General features: G+C 39.8%; 1 protein-coding gene across 1 annotated transcript; it reads left to right on the top strand.

The window, feature by feature from the left end:
- The first annotated feature begins 1350 nt into the window (after positions 1-1350).
- atp5pb (ATP synthase peripheral stalk-membrane subunit b) lies at positions 1351-27387 on the top strand. The gene is made up of 7 exons (XM_060932036.1): positions 1351-1483; positions 5686-5722; positions 5864-6009; positions 13539-13702; positions 23316-23441; positions 23850-24029; positions 27179-27387. The coding sequence occupies exons 1-7, from the start codon at positions 1456-1458 to the stop codon at positions 27254-27256; spliced, it is 759 nt and encodes a 252-aa protein (XP_060788019.1). The 5' UTR covers positions 1351-1455; the 3' UTR covers positions 27257-27387.
- The last annotated feature ends 159 nt before the right edge of the window (positions 27388-27546 follow it).

Here is a 27546-nt window from a genome sequence, read left to right as displayed (position 1 = left end):
TTGGTTTTTTTCCCCCCTTTTCCGGTTCAGTTTCTGATCTTTTTTTTGAACGGCTCTTTTACTACTATAATTCTTTTTAGGGAGATTATTTCACTTTTTCTATTATACAGTGTATCTTTGTCTTTTGTATAGTTTTTCCTTCCTTCCTTCCTATCTATCTATTTATTTGTTATTATACCAACACAAAGGTTGTATAATACTTCCTTTCTGTTTAGGACAGCTGTTGAAACAGGAATATTTTCTCACTTTACTTGCCATTTTCACCTCATTCTCACATGTTTTAATAGTATTTATTGTTCACATAATTCACTGTCAGTATTCATGCAGCCTGTGATCAATAAATACTGTTAAGGCATGAGTATGAGAATTAAATGAAAATGGCAAATAACATGAGAAAATAATCCCATTTCAACAACTGTCCTAAATAGAAAGGAAGTATTGTACAGCCTTTGTGTTGGTATAATTAATAGATAGATAGATAGATAGATAGATAGATAGATAGATAGATAGATGCAGCATGGTGGTGTAGTGGTTAGCACTGTTGCCTCACAGCAAGAAGGTTCTGGGTTCGAGCCCTGTGGCTGGCGAGGGCCTTTCTGTGCGGAGTTTGCATGTTCTCCCCGTGTCCGCGTGGGTTTCCTCCGGGTGCTCCGGTTTCCCCCACAGTCCAAAGGCATGCAGGTTAGGTTAACTGGTGACTCTAAATTGACCGTGAGTGTGAATGCGAGTGTGAATGGTTGTCTGTCTGTGTGTCAGCCCTGTGATGACCTGGCGACTTGTCCAGGGTGTACCCCGCCTTTTGCCCAGCTGGGATAGGCTCCAGCTTGCCTGCGACCCTGTAGAACAGGATAAAGCGGCTAGAGATAATGAGATAGATAGATAGAAGAACTATACGAAAGAGAAAGATACACTGTGCAAGAGAAAAACTGAAATAATCTCCGTTGAAATAATTGTAGTAGTGAAAGAGCAGTTAAAAAAAAATAAGATCAGAAACTGGACAGGAAAAGGGAAAAAAGCACAATAACAGTGAAGGGGAGTGCTATAAAGGTATGTTAGTATTGTGGGTAAAGTTGAGAACATAAGAAGAGGTAATGAAACGCGATGCGAGTAGTAAGATGGCGGCCAAATTGCTTCACTCGTCTCTACAGCAGGGAATGGGCTATGAGCTCTCCAGATTTCAGCTCAGTGGTAACGAATAAGGCGCCATTTCAACCTGCCGGATGTCGTCGTGTAAAACTACGACACCTGCTGGTTGGTAGCGTTTAGAAATTCTGTGGGAGTGTATCATGAGGACCCGGATGTGCCTGAGGGATTCACGCGAGTTCTCGCGATATTACGTGTGAGCTTTGTGTAGCACCCTTGCTGGTTGTAGAAGGGCACAGCGAGGCCGAGAAGCGCTAGTGTGTGCTGCGGGATACGGTTCGGCCTGGGTTATCGCCCTTCCTTCGTCTAGATATGCTGTCCAGACTTGTGATAGTTTCAGGTTGGTCAGTTTAAATAACGAAGAAGGTTAACGTTGTTGTTTTACTGTTTTAGTTATGTTAGTTTGGAGAATGTGAAGTTGAAGGGTAAAGAGCAGGCCTGACTGGCTAACGTTAGCTAATGTTGGCTAATTGAGTGAATTATCCAGTGAGTTGGGTGTAAATATGCACGGGCGTTTTAGCAATATGTTATGTTTGGAGTTAAAATATTTCCTGTAGATATTTTGTTGGTATTTGTACTGTCACCAAACTACTTTTCAGCTGAGGCGCTATTAGCCTTAGCAACATAAGTATGTAGTGCCGGTAACGTCAGTTATCCAGACAGGCGTCCTTCATTTAGCCCAAATCTGTACTCCATCAGGGTAAAGTAGTTTAGACTGGTCTATGGGTTAAGATTGGTCTTAAGTTTCCTTATAGACCAGTCTAATGCAAGTAAGACAGTTTCACAAAAGTTAAGACTAATTTTTTAAGTCTAATTTTAGGCTTAAAAAGTAAGACACCCTCCCCCCAGTCTAATATGGGTCTAAGGGCTATAAAATTTAATTAAAAAAAAAAAAACCTCAAGCCATAAGTGCCATCAATGTCAATAACTACAAGAAAGCTTGAAATGTTAAGGCAGTGAAGTACATTGCAAGTATGTAATACACAAATTTAGGCTATTATAATCTATAAAGTATTCAATAAAGAACAAACAGTGTAATGCCAGCTTATTCATTTTATTACTTATAAATATAAATAATATATCAATTCATTTATGCATATAATTACATCACCACTCTTCACTTATCTCTCTCTCTCTCTCTCTCTCATACACTCTCACACACACATTACTACATCACTCCTCCATCTGCGCGAGTCTCTTCAATTTAAGTTGCAGCCTTTCCTTTTGGTAGGCTCTTCGTGTAGTGTCACATCCGCGCAGGTACTGGGTGATGACAACTCCGAGGGTGAAGGAGCCTCAGCTTCAGCGTTGCTAGCAACGTTGCTAAGGGAGTTGCTGCTGGGTCTGGCAAAGCCGGTTACTCCGCTCTCCTTTCCTCCTTTCACTCCCCAGAATAAGGGCGACTCGTCGCCATAAATGTTGATGCCCATTTCGGTGGTTACTTTTAGTTTCTTCAAACCCCCTCCTCCAGTGGGGGTGTTTTTACGCACGGCAGCAACATCTCTTCTCACAGATGGATTAACGCTATTCACAGACGACGTTATTTTTTCCCACACTTCATGTTTTTTCTTATTGCTACATTCTTCGCTGAATTTGCCTAATAAAACGTCTTTGTAGGAATTAAATTCCTCTAATATAGCCAGATTTTCCGAGTGGCTAAACGGCACTGAACGACCACTGTCCGCCATTTTTTTTGTTTTGAAAAGAGTCTTAAAATACCCACAATCCTTTGCAGCATAGTACAACTTAAGATAGTCAGAGTCTTAACTGCTTTGTGCAACAGTATTTGTTAGACGTCTATGCTAAGCCCGACTATACCCGCTGTCTAAGTTAAAGTCATAGTCTAACTTAGTGAAACACAGGGTGAGAATGATGGCATACAATTGAAAGGTGCTGTTTAGCAGGGTACTATACAGTATGTATTGCAGAGGTGGACAGTAACGAAGTACCTTTACTTGAGTACTGTACTTAAGTACATTTTTTGAGTATCTGTACTTTACTTGAGGGTTGTTTTACAATCAGGGTACGCAAGCTAAAAATCACATTTAACACTTATTATCTTCAGTATCCAAAGGCTTGACTAAATAAACTTGGTTGTTTATTGTAGCCCTGTGATAGCTCTATTTACCATGCAAAAAAAATTGTGATAACATTATTTTTGGTGAATGTATGGCAAGATATGTCATATTTAGCAAAATTACTCGTGTCATTTAGAAAAAGTGCTTTTTTGACCACAGGTAGCTCCAAAAGGGATGCACTTAAATCATTCTTTATACCATAAAACACATATTTGGTTCCATATCATTGGAAACATAGTTAAGTTTTAATGTTGAATGCCAGTAAGTTTTCAGACTATTTTGATCAAATTAGTCTGTAATTGTGTCAAAAAAAGGTCCTCTCCGAGACAGCTAATTTTTCAATATAAAATAACATATCTAAAATGATTATTTTCTTCCTAAAATGTGGTCAAGATATTGGGACATAAATATTAGAGACAACTAACACAAAGCTTACAGCCTTATTATATTTAAAAGCACTATGGAAGTAGTGGATTCTGAATTGTCAAAAAAAAAGTCCTCTCCGAGAATCACTTCATTTGTTTCTCCCATCTTATAGCAGATTAAACAAAACTACCATACACACACGTCAAAAAATTACCTGAAATCTGTTCTTTAACTTGTCTTTCACTTAAACACTGGTACAAGAACCAGTTTGAATCAATTTGAATTTTGGACCCCTGTGACACAAACTTTGTACCCTGATTGTAAAACAACCCTTGAGTATTATTTTTGTTTGAAACTTATGACTTTAACGTCACCTCATTTTGAAAGACAAATATCGTACTTTTCACTCCACTACATTACTATGAAGCAGCTTTGAAAGTGGATGTTTTTTTTTCTTTTCTAAAACATGATTGTTTTTTTTTTTTTCGTCAGGCAACACTAAGACAGTTTATCAGTAATCACTAGGTTCACATCACATCCATAGACTGGATAAAATCAAGATCAGTGATTTTCTCCGCAGCATTATTTGAACACGATCAGTTGATGGCAGAATGGAAGGAGGCGGTTCTTCTGGGGAATGCACGCACCCAGGGCCATACCTAGAACCCATGTTTCAGTTTTCTGAAAGGATTAAAGATACATTTCATTTTAAATGCTTGCTTTGTTTGCCGAAAATGAACCACATCATTACCTACAAAAACTCGCCGTCCAACCTGCGGAAGCATATTGAGGGATGTAAATGTTTTATTCCAAGAGAAAGCCTGCAACAAAGTTGTCTGTGCTTTTAGAGCTAGTGATGACGTTGCAATAGCTATACAGTCTGGTTAGTCAAATGACTTTCTATGGATTTGCCCACCAGGTTGCCATCGCTTTGTCCACGGCTAACATTAACACACAGCTAGTTAACTTGGACACTGTTAGTTAGCATGTAAAAATGGAGTTACACTAACATGAATAATGTTAACTTATCTGAAGTCCTTTCAGAAATGTTTTAGCGTAATCTTGCCAAATAAACAATGTAGAAATCTTTCTTTTCTAGTAACGTTAGCTGCCCAATATGATTTTGAGTTTGAAAAGAGTTTGCTGGTGTCAGGTGGAGTTTCACTGACCAGCTAGTTTAACGTTAAACCACCATGATGGCACAGCATGCGTTCATTTTGTGAATTCACATTTCTGTCTTTGGTAACAGCAGTAGGTTTTGTAAAAATGCGTTGATGGAAAATGTACTTTTAATACTTGAGTATTTTTAAAAGCAAGCACTTTACCTTAAGTAAAAATTTGACTGTAGAACTTTGACTTGTATTGGAGTAACATTTGACCAGTGGGATCTGTACTTTGACTTAAGTAATGAAGTTGGGTACTGTGTCCACCTCTGATGTATTGGATTGAGACTTAATGATGTTTAGGTAGTGAGCAAGTTTTCTGTTTTTATCGAGTGAAAATTTATTTTGCGAACTGAGTAGTTCAGTGACTTTCTGACGTGTGGGTGGTTATTGTGACTAACGAAGAAAAAGGTTGATTTACTAAATACAGTAGACCTGTATGCATGCAATTCATTGAAGAGACAGGCAGAGTGTGATGTGCAAAAGTGTTAACAGCTTCTGATACAACATATTTCAGTGTATTTTAACAGCGGTTCGATCAATCAGTGTCCACCAAGTAAAAGACTCCTTGAGATTAAAATCTCTTTTCCAAGAGTGACCTGGTCAAGAGGGCAGCATAAACAATATTACAATAAAATGCAGACAGACAAAATACACCTGGTGCAACATTACAGATAAAATAGTGTTCAGTTAAAATGCCATAAAAGCTCAAGGTTAAGAATTCAATTAAAAACATAAATAGAACTTTAAAAGCAAGTGCACTGAACAAGAAGTGTTTTCGTTGTCTTTTAGAATGGATTTAATTTCATCCAGGGTTGTGTGTTTCTCTTCATATCCAGCTTGCCATCTGAGTAACTTTGAAGAAGTTGTATTGAAGGGTTTTCAGTCTCATTGAGTAACTTTGATGTAATGAATCACATGTTGTCTATCTCCAGGTTCAGCCCTGAAAAACACTAGTTTCTTTGCACCCTGGTATGTACACTTTGAGTCATTGATTGTTTTCCTTGCTATAAAAATTTGTGTTGGCATAAACTTGAAATTTGTAAACGCTGAAATTCATTAACATTTTGAAGTGAAAATCTATTGATTTTTGTTTTTTTACTGTCTCTTCAGTGTGGTCCAGGCCTCTCGTTCTCTCCACTCGTCTCCTCAGTGTCTGGCACCTGTGCCTCCTCTTCCAGAAAAGGGAGGAAAAGTCCGTCATGGAATTTTTCCAGAAGAGCTCTTCACACTGCTGTACCCAAAGACTGGTGTCACTGGTAATTTATTTATTTATTTTTGCCTGTTGATTATCTTGGTGGTGGACAATTTAGTGAGTACAGAGAAATAAATTATGCTCCATTTTTCTGGAGGTTGCAACTTGTAATTCCCAACATCCAGCATGTAAAAGCCAAAGAAAATGACTCCTCAATTTCAAATTCATATTTGTCAACCTGAGGAAGTCATCTCAACTGGAGTTCATTCTTCGTTTATGCAGCGATGTCAAGTCAGCATGGCTGTGCACCAGTGTTGTAGTCGTGTCACTAAACTCTGAGTCCAGTCTCAAGTCCCCAGTGTTCAAGTCCAAGTCATTAAAGAAATGTCGAGTCCGAGAACAAGACTCCAACCGCACCTTTTGACGGTGGCTGTTTCAGCGCCATTAACGTTAGTTTGTTCCTGAACATGACGTATGAACAGGTGAATGTGCATTCTCTTTATCAGGGAGTGTGAAGTATTCTGTCAGAGATGGTTGGGAGATGAATGTAAGTGCAGAAGGTGTGTTTATTAATACAAGTGAAGACAGATAAACAATCCAGAACGGCAGGCAAAACCATGAAACGGGCAATAGGTCGAGTGAGGCACAAACAGGCCATCAAAGATGAGAAACAGGAAATCAGAGATCAGGAACCCAAACAAGAAAATAAGGCTCAGTAATGTCAGCAACGCAACTCAGTACAGGGCTCGAAATTCGTGGTGGTCCGGTCGCCCGAGGCGACTTAATTTGTCATTTGGTGGGTAATTCCTGTCACTAGCCAGCCTGGCTGGCTAGTTGAAAATAAAAAAATGTATATGAAGCGAAGATTCAGACTAGGGCTGTGCGATATATCAAATATACTTGATATATCTCTGAAAATTCTGTGTGAGATACATATAATTATTATATCGTAACTATCGAGTATTTTATGGTCATCTGCCGACTTGCGTTTGTTTCGTGTTTGTTGCGTTTGTTTAAAACATTTTCCGGTGGCTTTCTGCCTAAGGGTAAAAAAAACAATAACGTCACACACTCGCCAACCAATCCCGGGTGACGTCTCGGTGCTGAAAGGAACTTGCGGGAAGATTTTCTAGTTTCGTTTTACAGCGCTGACTCAGTTCGTGCAATCGCTGGTGTTGCATAGGCTACCGTGTAAGCTCTGTCAATTTCAGCGACAAATTAAAAATGGAAGCGGACGAATTGATTCCTAAAAGAACTAGTAAGGGGTCAGTCATCTGGCATTTTTTTTGGATATCGCGAGGAGGACGTGGAACAACAAATGCCAGTTTGTAAAGTGTGCAAAAAAAAAAACAGTCAAAATACTTGGGTCTTGAAATAAATGCACATTAGTCATGAACAATGGTAACTACTCTCTTTTGTGTTATTTTTGACAGAAGTAAAATTCATACATGAACAAATTTTGGCGAGTTGATTTTCTGTTTGGCTAGTTACTTTGGAAGGTAACTAGTCCGGCTGGCTGGTGAAAAAAATATATGAATTTCGAGCCCTGCAATACTTCGCAAAGTGTGGTTTTTTTAGTTTTTATATAGGCGTGCTGATTGCGCCTTAATCCTGTGCAGGTGCAAGTTGTTTACAGCGTGCACGAGGGAGTCTGCTTGGCGCGCACCCTGTCCAGATCGCGCCCAAGAGTCTATCTGATGTACGCACCAAGGTGCGCATGTGTGACACGCTTGCGCAAAATTAGTATAAAAAATAAATATAAATATCTTATGCCAAATTATTATGGCATGTTACTAAAAATAAAGAAAAAATCCAAGTCCTTGTCTCCAATTTATAAGTCCGAATGCAGTTAATGCCCGAGTCCAAGTCATCAGTGCTCAAGTCAAGTCACGAGTCCTTAAAATTAGGGCACGAGTCAGACTTGAGTACGACAAGCCTGCTGCGCACAGCATCTGAAATAAAGTAGCTCTTCTTACCTTTTGAATGAATTATGTTGTATACATAAGTGAGTATTGGCTTTCGCTCAATTGACATTCACTTGTTATAGATTTAACATTGCTGTTTGAGAGGGAAAATACGCATCACTTATCACAGCTGGCTAGCTTTTTCCTAGCAAAAGGCTAATATGAAGGCATCCAACATATTCCTAATTCACCAAGGTCAAAAATGACATTCCAACCTGTGAATTCCCAGTTACGAGACAAGCTGAATATGGCATTAGTTTTGGATTCCAAGTTTCCTGGCAGACAAATAGCTTCAATAACCAGAGAAAGAAAATAAACCGGGCGGCATGGTGGTGTAGTGGTTAGGCCAAAAAAAAAAAAGTGTGTTTCCGGTAACATGAAATACTAAAATAAGGTCGGTAGGTAGGAAAGGTTTTTTTTTTGTTCAAAAAAATTAACACAAGTAAACATCTTACCAAATAGTATTTTGGCACAGAATCCTTTATACCACACATCATAATAAAATAAGTGTTTTAAATCTTTAAACGAATAAAAAAAATATCGCGAGAGTTCGAGTTATGATCTACGGAAGCGATATTTCATGATATTTTCATGTAATAACGTGAAAACGCCTTATCAAGAAATAACGTGAAAATAACGTCCTAGGCTAGGCTACTTCCATTAAAAGCAGACGGCCTAGCCTAGCCTACTGTAGAACTTGGGTCGAGCAAAAACATGGCTGAATCCTGAATGACTCCTATTTGTATAAATAGGGGACTACATAGGTGGCAAAATGTAGTGTTTTTCCCTGCCATGGAGGTGCACTTGTATACTGAAAAGGAAGCAATTTGCATTACAGCCTTGAATGAGGATTCAAAATGGCGGCTCGGCTCAGTTTTCCTTCCTCCTTCAGTATACAAGTGCGCTTCCATGTTTATGCAGGAGGGCCGATAGAAGTGGCGAAACATTTTACTTTTTATTGTTTCTTTCACAACTTGAATGCGTTGAAACAAAAAATTATGACAAACTAACGCCGCTTACACTAAAATATCGAGGGAAATTTGTAATAAAAACTTTACGGTTGGCAATTTCGACGCGGAAATTCTCGATCGGTCGGGTTACCGGAAACACACTGTGCTTTATTTATTTATTTATTTTATTTGGCCTTAGCGCTGTCTCCTCACAGCAAGAAGGTCCGGGTTCGAGCCCCGTGGCCGGCGAGGGCCTTTCTGTGCGGAGTTTGCATGTTCTCCCCGTGTCTGCGTGGGTTTCCTCCGGGTGCTCCGGTTTCCCCCACAGTCCAAAGACATGCAGGTTAGGTTAACTGGTGACTCTAAATTGACCGTAGGTGTGAATGTGAGTGTGAATGGTTGTCTGTGTCTATGTGTCAGCCCTGTGATGACCTGGCGGCTTGTCCAGGGTGTACCCCGCCTTTCGCCCATAGTCAGCTGGGATAGGCTCCAGCTTGCCTGCGACCCTGTAGAACAGGATAAAGCGGCTACAGATAATGAGATGAGAATGAAGAAAATAAACCCTACTTCCTACTGACTTTTTTGCAAAACAAAAGTTTTTGTTTAGTATGTGTTTAGAAATAACATGCTTTGTTTGTGTGTGACACCTCTGTGCTGTAACTATAGCACATGCTGTAGAACACGCCCTAGCTCAGATAATCTGGCTGAAGGTAGAATGATATTTACTAGTACATGGGAGTTTTGTGAACTGGGATCTGGCAGGTATGTTGAAACATTGATGAAACAGCAAAATAAATTGTAGCACAGCGTAATCATTTAATTCTGCTAAAATAGAACATCACATTGCTTTTAAACATGCAGGGCTCGACATTAACAGTAGTCCAACTGTCAAACCCACATCTGCCTGTTTGAGGGAACAAGTTGAATATTTGTAGGAAATCACCATTTTTATAGTAATTATTCAAGAGTTACATCAGTAAAGTTCCAACAAAACCAGTTCACTCACCTCAGTGACCCGGCCACGTTACTGTTTATGAAATTCCAGGGAAGCCGAGTACAGCAGGTGCGTGTGTCAAAATAACCACATTGTAATATCCAATTATAGATTGTTAGACTTTGAATTAATCAAAATTGTAGAAATGGCAATCAAATACCTCAACAAAATAAATATCTGTGGTGAATCTTCATTTCATTCAGAAATTGATTGGATTTTTCTTTTGTATTGTTCGCACTAACACATTATCGTAAAATATTTCGCAGGAATTTTACGACAGTGTTGAACTTGCGGTTTGTTTTCATTCACAACGCGATTGTCACCCTTATCGTGTCCAATTTGTTTTCTTTCGGTTTCATTTCTTTAAATTAATTTATACATCAACTTTTACTGGATTAATCAAGATTTAACTTTATTTCCTCCAGAAGCTTTGAATTTGGGTGAGCCTTACTCTTAAAACTATAGATCAGGTAATGGGTTATAACAACACATGCACCATAACGGGGCACTGGATAGGTTTTTATCCCCCACTGGCCGAAAGGCCCGAAGGGGGATTATGTCGTGGCGATGTCCGTCCGTCCCGAGACAGGTGCTCACCTTCTGAAATCAATTCCTCTCTCAATTTTTGGAGGAATTTCACAAAACTTGCCAGGATTCTTTGTTATATGTCGGTAATATGCATATTGTAATTTTGTTCAGTCGTATTTTGCCAGAGTTATGGCCCTTGATTACCAAACTTTGACAATTTCATGAGGGTGTATTAAGCACTCATAGCGTAGATATAGTTTACAGCGGGGGATATTGTGCTCTCGGAGCACTCTCGTTTTTATTGTTACAGTTAAAGTTTGAGTTTTATTGAAAAATTATAAATCATTAAAGTGTAATGATTATCATAACTAGACCTGCTGTTTGATCAACTTTGTTAACCACTTTCCTTTCATTGAACTAGTAAATGCACTGTAGTAAAAAGGTTATGGTCAGGACAAGGGGAAAAACTTGCTGCTGTCTGACTGGATTAAAAAGTAGATCAAAAAGTTAATGTCGGGCCCTGATGTATCGGGAGACTCTACCCAGACTTGCTTAATATTTTGACTTGCGGTGTGAGGAGAAACCACCACAGCTCATAGCCCAAAGACCTGCTGACCTTTGGATATGCTACATCAAAAATTATCAGGAATTCATATACACTTAGTGTGTTAATGTGCTTAAGCAGCTAACTAGCTCACCATGTTATTACATTATATTAGCTACCTCTTTTTGCCAAGTCAGTAAACTTTTTTTTTTTTTCCCAGGTATCTAAACGAGATAGAGCAAGCACTCTGGAGCTTCCTTGCCTGGTGTGGTAGTTAATTAGTCCACTCTGTGGTTAACAGTGACGCTATTTGGCCCAAGTCAGTCCTGATCAGTGCCGATTGAGTATGCTGAATCTGTACAAGATTGGTTGTTTAGCCCAGTGAATTTGTATAGAAGAGCAAATGGCATTTTCAGAATATTAAACACACTGTCCCTTATTTCTCAACTTTCCCAAGCCTGCTCAGAACTTCTCTACCTCTACTTTTCCAATCAAATGGCTTACCAGGTGCTGTAAATAGTTTAAACAGCTTCACAGTGAAGAAAATTGCAGCTAAGCTGGTGTTCGGCTGCATCTCATGCATATACAGTGGTGCTTGAAAGTTTGTGAACCCTTTCCAAGCACATTTGATCATGCAACACTGTTGTGGGATTTTCACCTTATTGCAGATTATGAATTTGGACAGCTGAACTAATTATAGCTTTCTTTCAGGGAATATTAATGAAAATGCTGCCATGACAAATTTACGGTATCACACTTGAGAGGAAATTTAGCAAAACTTTCGAAGGAGTTGTAAATAGTGAAGTATATTAATAATGCAGCATTCCCAACCATGTGCTGATAAATAATTGTGCACAGTGTTCACCTACAGTGGTGCTTGAAAGTTTGTGAACCCTTTAGAATTTTCTATATTTCTGCATAAATGACCTAAAACATCATCAGATTTTCACACAAGTCCTAAAAGTAGATAAAGAGAACCCAGTTAAACAAATGAGACAAAAATATTATACTTAGTCATTTATTTATTGAGGAAAATGATCCAATATTACATATGTGAGTGGCAAAAGTATGTGAACCTTTGCTTTCAGTATCTGGTGTGACCCCCTTGTGCAGCAATAACTGCAACTAAACGTTTCCGGTAACTGTTGATCAGTCCTGCACACCGGCTTGGAGGAATTTTAGCCGATTCCTCCGTACAGAACAGCTTCAACTCTGGGATGTTGGTGGGTTTCCTCACATGAACTACTCACTTCAGGTCCTTCCACAACATTTTGATTGGATTACGGTCAGGACTTTGACTTGGCCATTCCAAAACATTAACTTTATTCTTCTTTAACCATTCTTTGGTAGAACGACTTGTGTGCTTAGGGTTGTTGTCTTGCTGCATGACCCACCTTCTCTTGAGATTCAGTTCGTGGACAGATGTCCTGACATTTTCTTTTAGAATTCGCTGGTATAATTCAGAGTTCATTGTTCCATCAATGATGGCAAGCCGTCCTGGCCCAGATGCAGCAAAACAGGCCCAAACCATGACACTACCACCACCATGTTTCACATATGGGATAAGGTTCTTATGCTGGAATGCAGTGTTTTCCTTTCTCCAAACATAACGCTTCTCATTTAAACCAAAAAGTTCTATTTTGGTCTCATCTGTCCCAAAATATTTTTCTAATAGCCTTCTGGCTTGTCCACATGATCTTTAGCAAACTGCAGATGAGCAGCAATGTTCTTTTTGGAGAGCAGTGGCTTTCTCCTTGCAACCCTGCCATGCACACCATTGTTGTTCAGTGTCCTCCTGATGGTGGACTCATGGACATTAACATTAGCCAATGTGAGAGAGGCCTTCAGTTGCTTAGAAGTTACCCTGGGGTCCTTTGTGACCTCGCTGACCTATTACACGCCTTGCTCTTGGAGTGATCTTTGTTGGTCGACCACTCCTGGGGAGGGTAACAATGATCTTGAATTTCCTCTATTTGTACACAATCTGTGTGACTGTGGATTGGTGGAGTCCAAACTCTTTAGAGATGATTTTGTAACCTTTTCCAGCCTGATGAGCATCAACAACACTTTTTCTGAGGTCCTCAGAAATCTCCTTTGTTCGTGCCATGAGACTTTGATAGATCCCTGTTCTTTAAATAAAACAGGGTGCCCACTCACATCTGATTGTCATCCCATTGATTGAAAACACCTGACTCTAATTTCACCTTCAAATTAACTGCTAACCCTAGAGGTTCACATACTTTTGCCACTCACAGATATGTAATATTGGATCATTTTCCTCAATAAATAAATGACCAAGTATAATATTTTGGTCTCATTTGTTTAACTGGTTTCTCTTTATTTTTAGGACTTGTGTGAAAATCTGATGATGTTTTAGGTCATATTTATGCAGAGATATATAAAAAATTCTAAAGGGTTCACAAACTTTCAAGCACCAGTGTAGGTGTGTGTGAGATATAATTAATTAACTTTCAACTGTCTCAGAAGTAATAAAGGGTTTTATTGCAGATGTCACAGATCAAGTAAATATGGTGTAAGCTTTTGTTGATGTTTTTGAGAGCCCAGTGAATATCACCACGCTACATCATACTGATGACACGCTTTCTTTTTCAGGACCTTACGTGCTCGGTACTGGTCTGCTCCTGTACTTGCTCTCCAAGGAGATCTACGTCATCAACCATGAGACCATCGCTGCGCTCTCCATTGGTTCAGTGATCATTTATGGTGTCAAGAAGTTTGGTCCCCAAGTGGCAGCTTTTGCAGATAAATTGAATGAGGTGGGTTTTATTGGGCAAGTCATGCTCTTGAGTGTACTCACTTCATGTTGACCAGGTTGGCCATACTTTCTATAGGACATGCATTTTCTAATAATTAACTGTGGGAGTTTCTGAATATAGCTTTTACTTGTCAAACTGAATTCAGCAGGACAAATGGAGCTTTGGTTGCACACTAACTCTACATTCACACTAATGAGCGATAAAGTGGAATGTGTGTGGGTTTTTTTTACATCCGTGCACAAAACGTGAATTCGCTATTTTCAAAAGCATGACGTGTATTGAGATTTTCTCAGCTTTAGACAAATTAGGATTGATGTGGTAAAGCAACAAGTACAGCTGAATGATCCCTCAGACCAATCATATGGCACACGCAGTATGTTTTTTTTTTTTTTTTTTTCATTTTCCCTTTCACAACTTTAGTTCCTGCCTGCTATTAGTTCACATTTATTGACTCAAAAAAGGGAAGAAGAACAAATGAACTAAATGTATATAAAGACACAAGTGTGTGTGTACGGTTAGCTTGTGCTGCTAACTGTATTTTGCAAGTAGCTAATATGCTCACACTGCTGAGTGCAGTAATTAAATTGTTTAACTAGTTTGATGTATAGATCTACACTATCAGGCTAAAAAGTCACATGCTGTTTCTTTGGAAAGCCTTTAGCTTTGATTACGGCACGCGTTCACACGTGGCATTGTTTCGACAACCTTATGCTGCGTCCCAACATGTGTTTCCATCCAGAGTTGCATTAATGTTTTTGCAGAGATCTAGTCTTGATGATGGGACAGTCGAACCACTCTGTAAAATCTTTTCTAGCACATCCCAAAGACTTTCAGTGTTGTTAATTTCGGGACTCTGTGTTGGCCAATTCATGTGTGAAAGTGATTCCTCATGCTCCCTGAACCACTTTTTCACAATTTGAGCCTTAATTTTAAGCTCACGCAGTCAGGGAATAAAAAGTCCATTGTCGAGAGAACCTGGTCATTCAGTACATTTCAGAAAATCATCTGACTTCCTTTTATTGCTCCATAAGATTGCTGAGCCTCGACCTGACCAGTTGAGGCAGCTACAGGCCATAACACTGTCTCCAGAGGCTTGTACAGTGGCCACTACGCATGATGGGTGCATTGTGACATGAGCGTTCCTTCTTAAGGCCAATTTATGCTGACAACCCAGTCCTCGCAGATGGCGTCGCAGACAGCATCTGCGTAGCCCCCCCACCTTCGCAGACACTCTGCGCGCACCTCCCAAAAATTGTGACCACCGCAGAAGCCTCGCAGACAAGAGGGCTCTGATTGGTCCACTCTACATCCGCTGTACATGCACTTCCGCTTCCCTACTTTCCCGGTTTGGTTTGTTTTCACAACCGCCTTTTTTAAAAACACGAGCGAAGATGGAGCAGCACGAAGAGCGGTTGATCGAGGAAGTGAGGAAGTACGTACATCTATACGACTCCAGTTCTAGTCATTATAAGTAACCGGAGGATAAACACTCCACTAACCACACACACCAACTACTCCTAGCGATTTCGCGACTTCGCGCCCCCTTGCGTTGTGGCGGTGAATAACATCGCGCACGCCTTTTACTCCCCGCTCAACGATAAATTACAACTGTCTGCGAAAAGCTATCTGCGAAAGCCTTGTCGCAAGAGCATGCAGAGGCCATTACCCTGACGTGCCCATTGCTCTGGATTAGGGTGAATCTCATTAGACCACGTGACCTGTTTCCATTGCTCCAGAGTGCAGTCTTTATGCTCCCTAGTAAATTGAAGCCTTTCTTTTGATTATTCTAACTAACTGTGTGGCTTTCTTATGACCACACAGCTGTTTAGTCCCAATCCTGTGAGCTCGTGTTGCATTGCTTAGAAATGTTCTTACTTTCACTATTAAACACAACACGGTGAGTTCTGTTGTCTTTTTTTTTTTTTTAATGATTCGACCTCACCAAGCGTTTGTGATCTCAAATCACAGTCGAGTTATTTTTCCCGACCATATTTCTTCTGTGGAGTTGACAGTTCACTGCTATCCTTCCAGGTTTGAATAATGCGCAGCTCTTAACCCAGTTCCAGTAATTTCAACACTTTACTTAGTTGTGTTCTTTGCTTGATGCAGGTCAATAATTTGACCTTTCTAAAACACCGTAACATCTTTTCCATGACCACAGGATACATCATCTGACATGGTTGTTAAAGAAATGAAAAGCTACTCACTGTGTCAGTTAGGGATAGAATAATTGTTGCCAGCTAAAACGTATTAATCACTGCAGTAATTATCCAATCAAGTTTAATTTATATAGCACCCCTCACCAGCCCAAGGATGCTTTACAAAGTTATGGCACTACAGAAAGAGAAGCAAACCAACCAAAAGAAAATATGACCGATAGGAGACACAGAAAACAAAATGACGACAATTTACATGAGCATAAAGATAACCGACTAGCTCAAAGCACTGAAAAAGAACAGTCAGTGATCAGCAGGACGAATAGCGGAGTGAGATGATTTTTGAATTTGGGAAGAAATGTACAATCTCGAAGACACTGAGGAAGAGAAGTCCACAGCTTGGGGGCTGCAACCCTAAATACCCTGGATCCCATGGTGGATAGTTTAAATTTGGGGGCAGACAGCAGACCTGAAGATGAAGCTCTGAGACTGCGAATGAGCGAGTAGAGTTGAAGTAATTCAATTGGATATTGAGGAGCGTGGCCATGGAGTGCTTTAAATGTGAGCAGAATAATTTTATACTGAATGTGATCTAGAACAGGGCGCTAGTGGAGGTTCTGGAGGATCAGGGTGATGTGTGCCGAGTGTTTAATGTAAGTGAGGACTCTGGCTGCAGGGTTTTGAATATACTTAAGCCGAGCAATGGACAAGGCATTACAATAATCTAATCCTGATGTAATAAAAGCATGGGTGAGTGTTTCAGCATCCTTGGTGCTGAGTGCAGGATGGAGACGTGCAATGCAGGGCTCGACATTAACTTTTTAATCCACTTGTCTGCTTGGACAAGCAGCAAGATTTTTCACTTGTTCTGACCATAACCTTTTTATTACTATGTATTTGCTAGTTAAATAAAAGGAAAGTGATAAGGTTTATTAAAAAGCAGGTATGGTTATGATGATCATTATGCGTTAATCATTTTTAATTTTTCAGTAAAACTCTAACTGTAGTAATAAACAAAAGCTATCCAATACCCCATTATGGTGCATGTGGTGTTCTAACCCATTACCATGCAGTTTTAAGAGTTAGACTCGCCCAAATTCAAAGCTTCCAGAGGAAATAAAGTTAAATCTTGATTAATCCACTAACACTTGAAGTATAAATTAATATCAAGAAATAAAACTGAAAGAAAACAAGTGGGACATAAGGGTGACAATCATGTTGTGAATGAAAGCAAACCGTGAGCGAGTTCGGCACAGTCACAAAATATTTTACAATAATGTCTATCATACAGAAGGAAAAATACAGAGAATGTCCAGATGACATGAAGTACTGAACTAACTCGCGGTTTTTCATTCACAACACCCAGACTGGTTTTATCTCGTAGTGCCTATCCAGGTAAAAACATACAAAGCCGTAATGGCTAAGTGGTATATATTGCTAAGCAGAATTGCTCGCTGCGACTGTAGCTATGGTACATTATGCTAATTCATTCTACTTATTTTTCTCACAGTGCAGTTTGAAACCTAATCAAAATATACAGTCTGCACAAAGCCGTACTGTCTACTATAACACGTCAACAGCATACTATAACAAGTAAAACAGCCTGCTTTAAAAAAAAAAAAATTGAACTGAAGAGATGCCATAAAGAAATGTCTAAATATAGACTGATGTACAAATAAATGCAAGAAGCAAGATGTAAAATTAAGTATCTGCTTAGTGATATTTTCCGAAAAGAATATAAGACTAGATGTGCCACTGCAATGCATCTTATCTTAAAGGAGATACGTAGAGCCTTTATTTTTAAATAAATTTCTGAGTGGATAGTATCTCCATCCTTGACTCTTGTATGCTGCATAAATGGGAATTAAAAAAATTTATATTTTTGAGAGTTAAAATCGACCGCAAAGTTGGTATTCGAGTTGCCCCGCTGAGCCAGCCAGCCCTGAGTGTGTGACGTCACAGCGGTAACCGGTTTTAAGGCCGAGGCCTTTTACAGCTACAGACCAAAGTCATATAAATAAAAATTTATGGTGAAAGTAAGAAATAGCGTTACCGACTTGCTCAACTAAGACTGATTTGACTTCACTGATGGTAGGTTGACTCTCATTAAAACAGGATAGGTGTTGTAACTTATGCAACATACGTGTACATGCATGCGTTTTCACTGATAAAACGTAAAAGGCTAATTAAATAATCTTATACCGGTAACTTAAACACACAATACAAGTTACATGTATTAATCTAAATGCAGGTAAACAATGAGTGTTTTTTTTTTTTTTTAAATACAAATGAGAGTCGGAGCTTACCCGTCTGTGTTCTCACATCTTGTGGCTGATTTGTTTTTGAAACAATCTGACTTTCAGTTGTTTGTTCAGTTCTCCATTCATTCACTTCTTCCACATAAGGGTGAGACGGCAGCAATATCCAGTTTAGAAATAAGACAGCTGCTCCACTCATTCACTTTTCTTCATACTGTGTACTCTGCCATTACTGCTGGGCTCAGGCAATTACTAAAACTCGGGTCGGAATGGGAGGTCACTGGTTTTGGCAACAACTGCGGGGAGGTCACTGCCCGAGCGATATGTCCCATCCTGTTCCGTCCCGGGTTTTAGCAACAACCCTCTACTCACTTGCAACTGAACTCACTTTCTTTTATTTTAAATAAATAAATAAAATAAATACTTTCCTTTTCTTGTAGTTTTCTTTTAATTGTTGATACTGCACCCTCTTTCAAGAAGAAGAAACCTTTATTTGTCACATGCACACTTCAAGCACAGTGAAATTCATCCTCTGCATTTAGCGCACGCGCACACAGAGCAGTGGGCAGCCACACTAGAGCGCCCGGGGAGCAGTCGGGTTCGGTACCTTGCTCAAGGGCACTTCAGCCCAAGGCCGCCCCACATTAACCTAACTGCATGCCTTTGGTTTGTGGGGGAAACCGGAGCACCCGGAGGAAACCCACGCAGACACGGTGAGAACATGCAAACTCCACACAGAAAGGCCCTCGCCGGCCGCTGGGTTAGAACCCGGAACCTTCTTGCTGTGAGGCGACAGCGCTAACCACTACACCACCGTGCAATGCGGGCTTATAGCCAACGCTCCTCAACAGATCAGAGGTTTCGTACGAGTCTTCAGTAAAATGTGCAGAGCAGAAGAGAGACCACTTCATAGGTGTCCAACGTGCCCATGAATTTCTCGCAAAACGCGTCCAAATCTTTGCAGTTTGAACATTCTTGGGCCATGAAAACAACATAAATCCACTTTCTGTTGTGTTGCTGTACCGGCCAAAAACACATCTACATGGCATGGCGATAAATCAGCTCAAAATGGAGGATTGGAGTTGCAGTCAGCTCTGTGTTTTAGTAAAGTGGAAATGGCGATGAGACCGATAGACTTCCTGTTGTGACGTTACGGACGTCAAGGTCATTCACTCGGATCACTACCTGTATGAATCACTTTTTAATCATAATTACTATATTAGATTTGTTAGCATTTAAAACTATTCCTGTGCCATTCTTGAGGTCTCAAGGCATTTATAAATGAAAGTGAGGCCATGGCTCTGCGTATATGCTTTAAAGGAGAACTGAAGTCATTTTTAAACTTGCTTTATTTCCTAATTAACGTGTAATTGAATTATGTTTTCAGTTTTAGTAATCTTATATCGTGACTCATATTGGCAACTAATTGCAATTAAATATTATACTTATTGGCCTAATGTAGTTCGTTTGGTCCACAGCAGGCGTCATTTATCCGCACAACCTTCACAAGACTTGTGCGAGACTTTGAAACATGAAATGTCAGCGCCGCCATTTTGAAAACTGTTTTCCAAATGAAATATTGCACAAAAATGAGTTTAAATGACAATTACTGCCTACTTTTTTTTTTCAAACTTTCCTAATTGCTATCTAAACAAACAAAACTTCCGGCTTGATTACATCAACATTCAAGAGGGCGCGTGCGTCTTTTGACAACCCCTGTGCCCAGAATTGCTCCCTACTCACTATATTGGACACGATATAGTGGGGACGCCATTTTGTAGTGCTGTCTGCACTGAAAGAAATCAAATTAAAAGCCTTAAGTTTGATTTAATAAAAGGCAGCGGCAAAGAAGAAATTATTCAGCCTTGATTTTAAAAAAAAACTGAAAGATGTAGGTACTTTGTATTCATTAATGTGGGGAAATACACTCCGTGTAATACATATTTATCACAAAAACACATGCATGTATTTATTTTGAAAACCCACCAGCCGCCTGATCTGACACGTTTTAATTGAGTGACAATAATGACGTAAATACCAGTGTGACAGACTAGTGTCCGAAAGCGTTTTTTTCCCTCTATATAGTAATTCCTTATATAGGGAGTAGTGAATGAGTGAGCGATTTCGGACACAGGGAACGTTGGCAGATGTTGGTCGCTTTGATTTCTGCTGTACGTTTTACTTCCATCCTACGAGGTCTTGCACAGGTCTCAGCGAATCTCGTTTACAGCCATTGCTTTGATATATGAACTGATGTATTACAACCCCGATTCCAAAAAAGTTGGGACAAAGTACAAATTGTAAATAAAAACGGAATGCAATAATTTACAAATCTCAAAAACTGATATTGTATTCACAATAGAACATAGACAACATATCAAATGTCGAAAGTGAGACATTTTGAAATTTCATGCCAAATATTGGCTCATTTGAAATTTCATGACAGCAACACATCTCAAAAAAGTTGGGACAGGGGCAATAAGAGGCTGGAAAAGTTAAAGGTACAAAAAAGGAACAGCTGGAGGACCAAATTGCAACTCATTAGGTCAATTGCCAATAGGTCATTAACATGACTGGGTATAAAAAGAGCATCTTGGAGTGGCAGCGGCTCTCAGAAGTAAAGATGGGAAGAGGATCACCAATCCCCCTAATTCTGCGCCAACAAATAGTGGAGCAATATCAGAAAGGAGTTCGACAGTGTAAAATTGCAAAGAGTTTGAACAGATCATCATCTACAGTGCATAATATCAAAAGATTCAGAGAATCTGGAAGAATCTCTGTGCGTAAGGGTCAAGGCCGGAAAACCATACTGGGTGCCTGTGATCTTCGGGCCCTTAGACGGCACTGCATCACATACAGGCATGCTTCTGTATTGGAAATCACAAAATGGGCTCAGGAATATTTCCAGAGAACATTATCTGTGAACACAATTCACCGTGCCATCCGCCGTTGCCAGCTAAAACTCTATAGTTCAAAGAAGCCGCCGTATCTAAACATGATCCAGAAGCGCAGACGTCTTCTCTGGGCCAAGGCTCATTTAAAATGGACTGTGGCAAAGTGGAAAACTGTTCTGTGGTCAGACGAACCAAAATTTGAAGTTCTTTATGGAAATCAGGGACGCCGTGTCATTCGGACTAAAGAGGAGAAGGACGACCCAAGTTGTTATCAGCGCTCAGTTCAGAAGCCTGCATCTCTGATGGTATGGGCTTGCATTAGTGCGTGTGGCATGGGCAGCTTATACATCTGGAAAGACACCATCAATGCTGAAAGGTATATCCAGGTTCTAGAGCAACATATGCTCCCATCCAGACGACGTCTCTTTCAGGGAAGACCTTGCATTTTCCAACATGACAATGTCAAACCACATACTGCATCAATTACAGCATCATGGCTGCGTAGAAGAAGGGTCCGGGTACTGAACTGGCCAGCCTGCAGTCCAGATCTTTCACCCATAGAAAACATTTGGCGCATCATAAAATGGAAGATACGACAAAAAAGACCTAAGACAGTTGAGCAACTAGAATCCTACATTAGACAAGAATGGGTTAACATTCCTATCCCTAAACTTGAGCAACTTGTCTCCTCAGTCCCCAGACGTTTACAGACTGTTGTAAAGAGAAAAGGGGATGTCTCACAGTGGTAAACATGGCCTTGTCCCAACTTTTTTGAGATGTGGTGTTGTCATGAAATTTAAAATCACCTAATTTTTCTCTTTAAATGATACACTTTCTCAGTTTAAACATTTGATATGTCATCTATGTTCTATTCTGAATAAAATATGGAATTTTGAAACTTCCACATCATTGCATTCCGTTTTTATTTACAATTTGTACTTTGTCCCAACTTTTTTTTGGAATCGGGGTTGTACATGGCATATTTCAAACGCTTATAAACTTGCTATAGCAGTGACATAATGGCTGTCAGAAATGCATTCCTATATTTAATAAAATGAGAAATAGAATTTTGATGATTTAAAAAAAAATATTCCTTCAGTTCCCCTTTAATTAGAATTTTGTTAATGACCAATTGTCATAGTTATGCCCACAATGTTATGACTAGGGATGGCGAAAACTAAAAAAAAATCTTGACCGACCACCAAGCCTCATTAGCCAGTTAAAGTCGGTTAACCTATGAGTTTAAAATTCTAGAATTGGAATTATTAGAATCTATTCTAAATCTAACCGCGAGCATCCGCACATTCAGTCCCAGTCGCTGCCCTCCACTCACATTACCTTTTCTACAGCGCGAAACATTTAGTCAAACGCGGCACTGATGTCGAGGGGTTTGTATTGGAGCGGAGGACAAATGGCTCCAGCTTAGAGACAGTTTCAGTTGGCCATGATGGCGTTGAAAATAAAGTCAAGTGCTAGAAGAAGTACATAACATTCAGTGATGGGAATAACGGCATTAAAATAAAGGCTGTTATAACGCCGGGTAATCTAATTAATTAGCTACAATCGTTATAATGCCATTACCAATATCAACACGCCATTACTGCATGGTATTGAAGTTGCTCTGAAGCCGTCACCGACTTGGCTCACAGACATATAAAAGCTGCGTTTGTCACTCCCCCTCCAGACACCGCTGTCATTTCATTCTCTCCCCTTCCCTCCAAAAGTCGGCATCTGCGCCTTTAGTTTGTGTGGAGAGATATGATCTGCAATAACATGCATTGTTGGCTACAGGCTGAAACATACTTTCAGAATGCACTGACCCCCCCCCCCGTGATCTCTTCCTTCATATTCATCATAAGTGCTACTGGGCAAGGTTTGTTTTACCTGGCAACACTTGTTAATTTTGTTGTTATTGAAAAACCTATACATAAATCTTGTCTTTTACTCTGGCTTTTGTTGATCATGATGAAACTCCTGAAACACTATTACAGTACAAGCTCAGTTATCTGAACCCCTTTCATCTGAACATCCTGTTAGTTAGCCAGACTTTTTCCCCAGAGAGTTTGGATAATTGACCTTATACTGTACAGTAAACCCTGCATTTATTTTCCTCAAAATGGCCTAGATTGCATCTCTGAGCTTCCCTGAAATTCGGGTTCACCTTCTTGCGCTCAGCGATGCTACTCTCTTTCATTTGTCAATGTTGGCGCCTCTCTTAAAATAGAGGTGCACGCACACTATTAAGTAGTTTAGCGAGTGTTGATCTGACACACACATCGATATTTCCTGTTCCCTCTCCCTGCAGGAAAAGGTGGCAAAGATCCAGGAGGTGAAAGACCAGGCCATGGGCAGCCTGGTTGAAGCCATCGAGCATGAAAAGAAGGAGCAGTGGCGAGTGGAAGGAAGGAACATGCTTTTTGATGCCAAGAAGGTGAGAAAGTTGAAGACGATTGCCTTTCATTGTCTGTAAAATATGCCTTTGCCATTAGATGGTGGAGGCATTATGTTTTCAGTTGTCTGTGTTCGTCCAATTATTTTAAAATTGATCCAAACAAAATCAAGGTCACAGCAAGGGCAGATGTCTGAGTTTTTCTTCAATAGGTTCCATCCTGCTTAAAGTATGTTCTACATGTATTTAAGGCCTACAAATTAGTAACAAGAAGGACTAGACTTGTTAATGGTGGAGGCTTGTTAAAAATGTTGGTTTTGCTTCAAGGAAAGTTTTTATTCACAAACTTTGTTGAATATATTAGACATATAAGTACTGTGGCGGTTAAAACATGAGCAAAAAATGTAAAGCTAGTAAATTCTATCAATTTCTTGATATTGTGGTGTACAGAACAATGTGGCCATGCTGCTGGAGACCAACTACAGGGAGAGGCTTCACATGGTCACCAATGAGGTGAAGAAGCGGCTCGATTATCAGGTGGCACTTCAGAACCTGCAGCGCCGCATGGAGCAGGAGCACATGGTCAACTGGGTGGAGCAGAACGTCATCAAGAGCATCACACCACAACAGGTACATGGTTCCTCACTGCCTTGTCTTTGTGTTTATGTAGCTATGGAAAAGTGTCATGAAACCTTCCTGGAACTTTGAAGTATTTGTCATTTAGGTTGATTTAAAAAAGAAGTGTCTGTAATTAAAGTCTTCTGGAGCCTCTTAATGTGAGGGTCAATAAAATAGTTGCATTGTTCTGTTGCTGCAAACCCTTATGTTACATGTCTCAGCACTATCCCTTACCTCTTAAAGGGAATGATTACATACATAGTATATGTTTGGATTTGCAGTATGTTGCTCTACACTGGATTATAATTGAATATGGTGCACTTGTATAGTGCACAACACTGCTGCCGTAATGCACTCCAAATGACTGTAGTCATTTCTATTTTATTTTGAATTAGTAACAAGTCTAGTGCAACCACACCTGTCAGCATTGTTATACCATTCGAGCCGTTATTCCAATAAAATAACACTTATACTGTAAACTGTCGTTTAGATCCATATTCATGACCGGAAAGTACAGATGAATCCATCTTATTTATTAATTTATTTATGCATGCTTTGAAGCATGACCTTTCAAACCTTTTTAGACAGGGACCACTTTAAATTTAAAAGTAATTCCATAGGTGCTCTTAGCACAAACATACGAACATAAAGTATTCAAATATTAGTCTTACAACCCCGATTCCAAAAAAGTTGGGACAAATTGTAAATAAAAACGGAATGCAATAATTTACAAATCTCAAACTGATATTGTATTCACAATAGAACATAGACAACATATCAAATGTCGAAAGTGAGACATTTTGAAATTTCATGCCAAATATTGGCTCATTTGAAATTTCATGACAGCAACACATCTCAAACTAGATAGAACTCGACGCCAACGGCGTCGATGGGGATGCCTCGGCCTGGTAGAATACACGCTTTATTAAGTTGTGATTTGGGGATGGATATTTGACCTCACAGTAATCTTGACCTGGTGAAATTACTTGTATTAGCCTTAGAGATATTGTGTTCACAAGGTTTTGGGACGGACGCACGCACGGACAACTCAAAAACATAATGCCTCCTGCACCTTACGGTGGCAGAGGCATAAAAAGTTGGGACAGGGGCAGTAAGAGGCTGGAAAAGTTAAAGGTACAAACTAGATAGAACTCGACGCCAATGGCGTCGATGGGGATGCCTCAGCCCAGTAGACTACACTCCCTATTAAGTTGTGATTTGGGGATGGACATTTGACCTCACAGTAATCTTGACCTGGTGAAATTACTTGTATCAGCCTTGGAGACATTGTGTTCAAAAGGTTTTCGGACCATTGTGTTCAAAAGGTTTTCACATTTGACCTCACAGTGACCTTGACCTTAGACCTTTTGATCTCAAAATCTAATCAGTTTATCTTTGTCCCCAAATGCACAAATGTGAAAGTCTGGTGAAATTCCTTTCATTAGCCTTTGAGATATTGCGTTCACAAGGTTTCGGGATGGACGCATGCGCGCATGGACGGACAACCCGAAAACATAATGCCTCCTGCACCTTACGGTGGCGGAGGCATAAAAAGGAACAGCTGGAGGACCAAATTGCAACTCATTAGGTCAATTGGCAATAGGTCATTAACATGACTGGGTATAAAAAGAGCATCTTGGAGTGGCAGCGGCTCTCAGAAGTAAAGATGGGAAGAGGATCACCAATCCCCCTAATTCTGCGCCGACAAATAGTGGAGCAATATCAGAAAGGAGTTCGACAGTGTAAAAGTGCAAAGAGTTTGAACATATCATCATCTACAGTGCATAATATCATCAAAAGATTCAGAGAATCTGGAAGAAGGCCGGAAAACCATACTGGGTGCCCGTGATCTTCGGGCCCTTAGACGGCACTGCATCACATACAGGCATGCTTCTGTATTGGAAATCACAAAATGGGCTCAGGAATATTTCCAGAGAACATTTATCTGTGAACACAATTCACCGTGCCATCCGCCGTTGCCAGCTAAAACTCTATAGTTCAAAGAAGGGTATATCCAGGTTCTAGAGCAACATATGCTCCCATCTAGACGACGTCTCTTTCAGGGAAGACCTTGCATTTTCCAACATGACAATGCCAAACCACATACTGCATCAATTACAGCATCATGGCTGCGTAGAAGAAGGGTCCGGGTACTGAACTGGCCAGCCTGCAGTCCAGATCTTTCACCCATAGAAAACATTTGGCGCATCATAAAACGGAAGATACGACAAAAAAGACCTAAGACAGTTGAGCAACTAGAATCCTAGATTAGACAAGAATGGGTTAACATTCCTATCCCTAAACTTGAGCAACTTGTCTCCTCAGTCCCCAGACGTTTACAGACTGTTGTAAAGAGAAAAGGGGATGTCTCACAGTGGTAAACATGGCCTTGTCCCAACTTTTTTGAGATGTGGTGTTGTCATGAAATTTAAAATCACCTAATTTTTCTCTTTAAATGATACATTTCCTCAGTTTAAACATTTGATATGTCATCTATGTTCTATTCTGAATAAAATATGGAATTTTGAAACTTCCGCATCATTGCATTCCGTTTTTATTTACAATTTGTACTTTGTGCCAACTTTTTTGGAATCGGGGTTGTAGTTAAATGTGTTCTATAATAGAGCCATTTATTACCCATAAATTTGTGGTGGGTGTTTTTTGTTTTTGTTTTTTTTTAAATCCTGGAATGTCTACTGATGCACCACATTATGATGCATTATGCAACATGTCCAAGTTGACATTTATCGACTGTTTGAATTTTGATCAAACTTGCTCAATTAAAATGACCAGTCAAATCTGTCAACAAATATCACGCAATATTAAATATAATAACTTTACCTAAAGATGAATGACTGGTCAGGATTAAGCTTCCCGTGCCCTGGATATGCTTCACAGACCCAACTTTGAGAACCACTGCCTGACTTTCTCTAAATGCAGCCATGGTTCACGCCACTAGATGGAGTCATTACCTGATCTGGTTACAGCAGAACACGCTTGACAAGCCACACTGAACACTAAGCATTTTTTTTTTTTTCTTTACTGAGAAAAGGAAGTTCACAAACTTCAGGTCTGTTAGTAAACTGAAAATTGTGCGAGTGATATTCCTATTAATGGCTGCAAATGCTCCCAACTGATGTTTTTTTCTCTTTGATTTCCAGGAAAAGGAGAGCATTGCTAAGTGCATCTCAGATCTGAAAGTACTGGCGAAGGCCACTCAGGCCAAAGCTACAGCGTAGGTTTCTGTTGATGAACCTCTCCCAAATCCATAAGTCACCTGCTTTCATGAATAAACTGTCCTCGTAAAGATGGTCTGATTGTGTCCTTTAAGTGTACATACACATTGAATAAAGTATTTGGTTATTCACTAGCTGGTGTCTGTGCATTTATTCCAGAAGAGCGTTTACTGTGTGTTCACTTGTATGGTCCTGTAGTGTTGATGTGAATAATGGAATTGTTGATATACAGCACTATGACAACCATCATGAACAAATTCCTCTTTCTAAGTCGAAGATGGCCATAAATGCTA

Source organism: Neoarius graeffei, chromosome 10 (assembly GCF_027579695.1).
Source record: "Neoarius graeffei isolate fNeoGra1 chromosome 10, fNeoGra1.pri, whole genome shotgun sequence".
NCBI lineage: Eukaryota > Metazoa > Chordata > Actinopteri > Siluriformes > Ariidae > Neoarius > Neoarius graeffei.
This window is presented reverse-complemented; position numbering and strand designations above follow the sequence as displayed.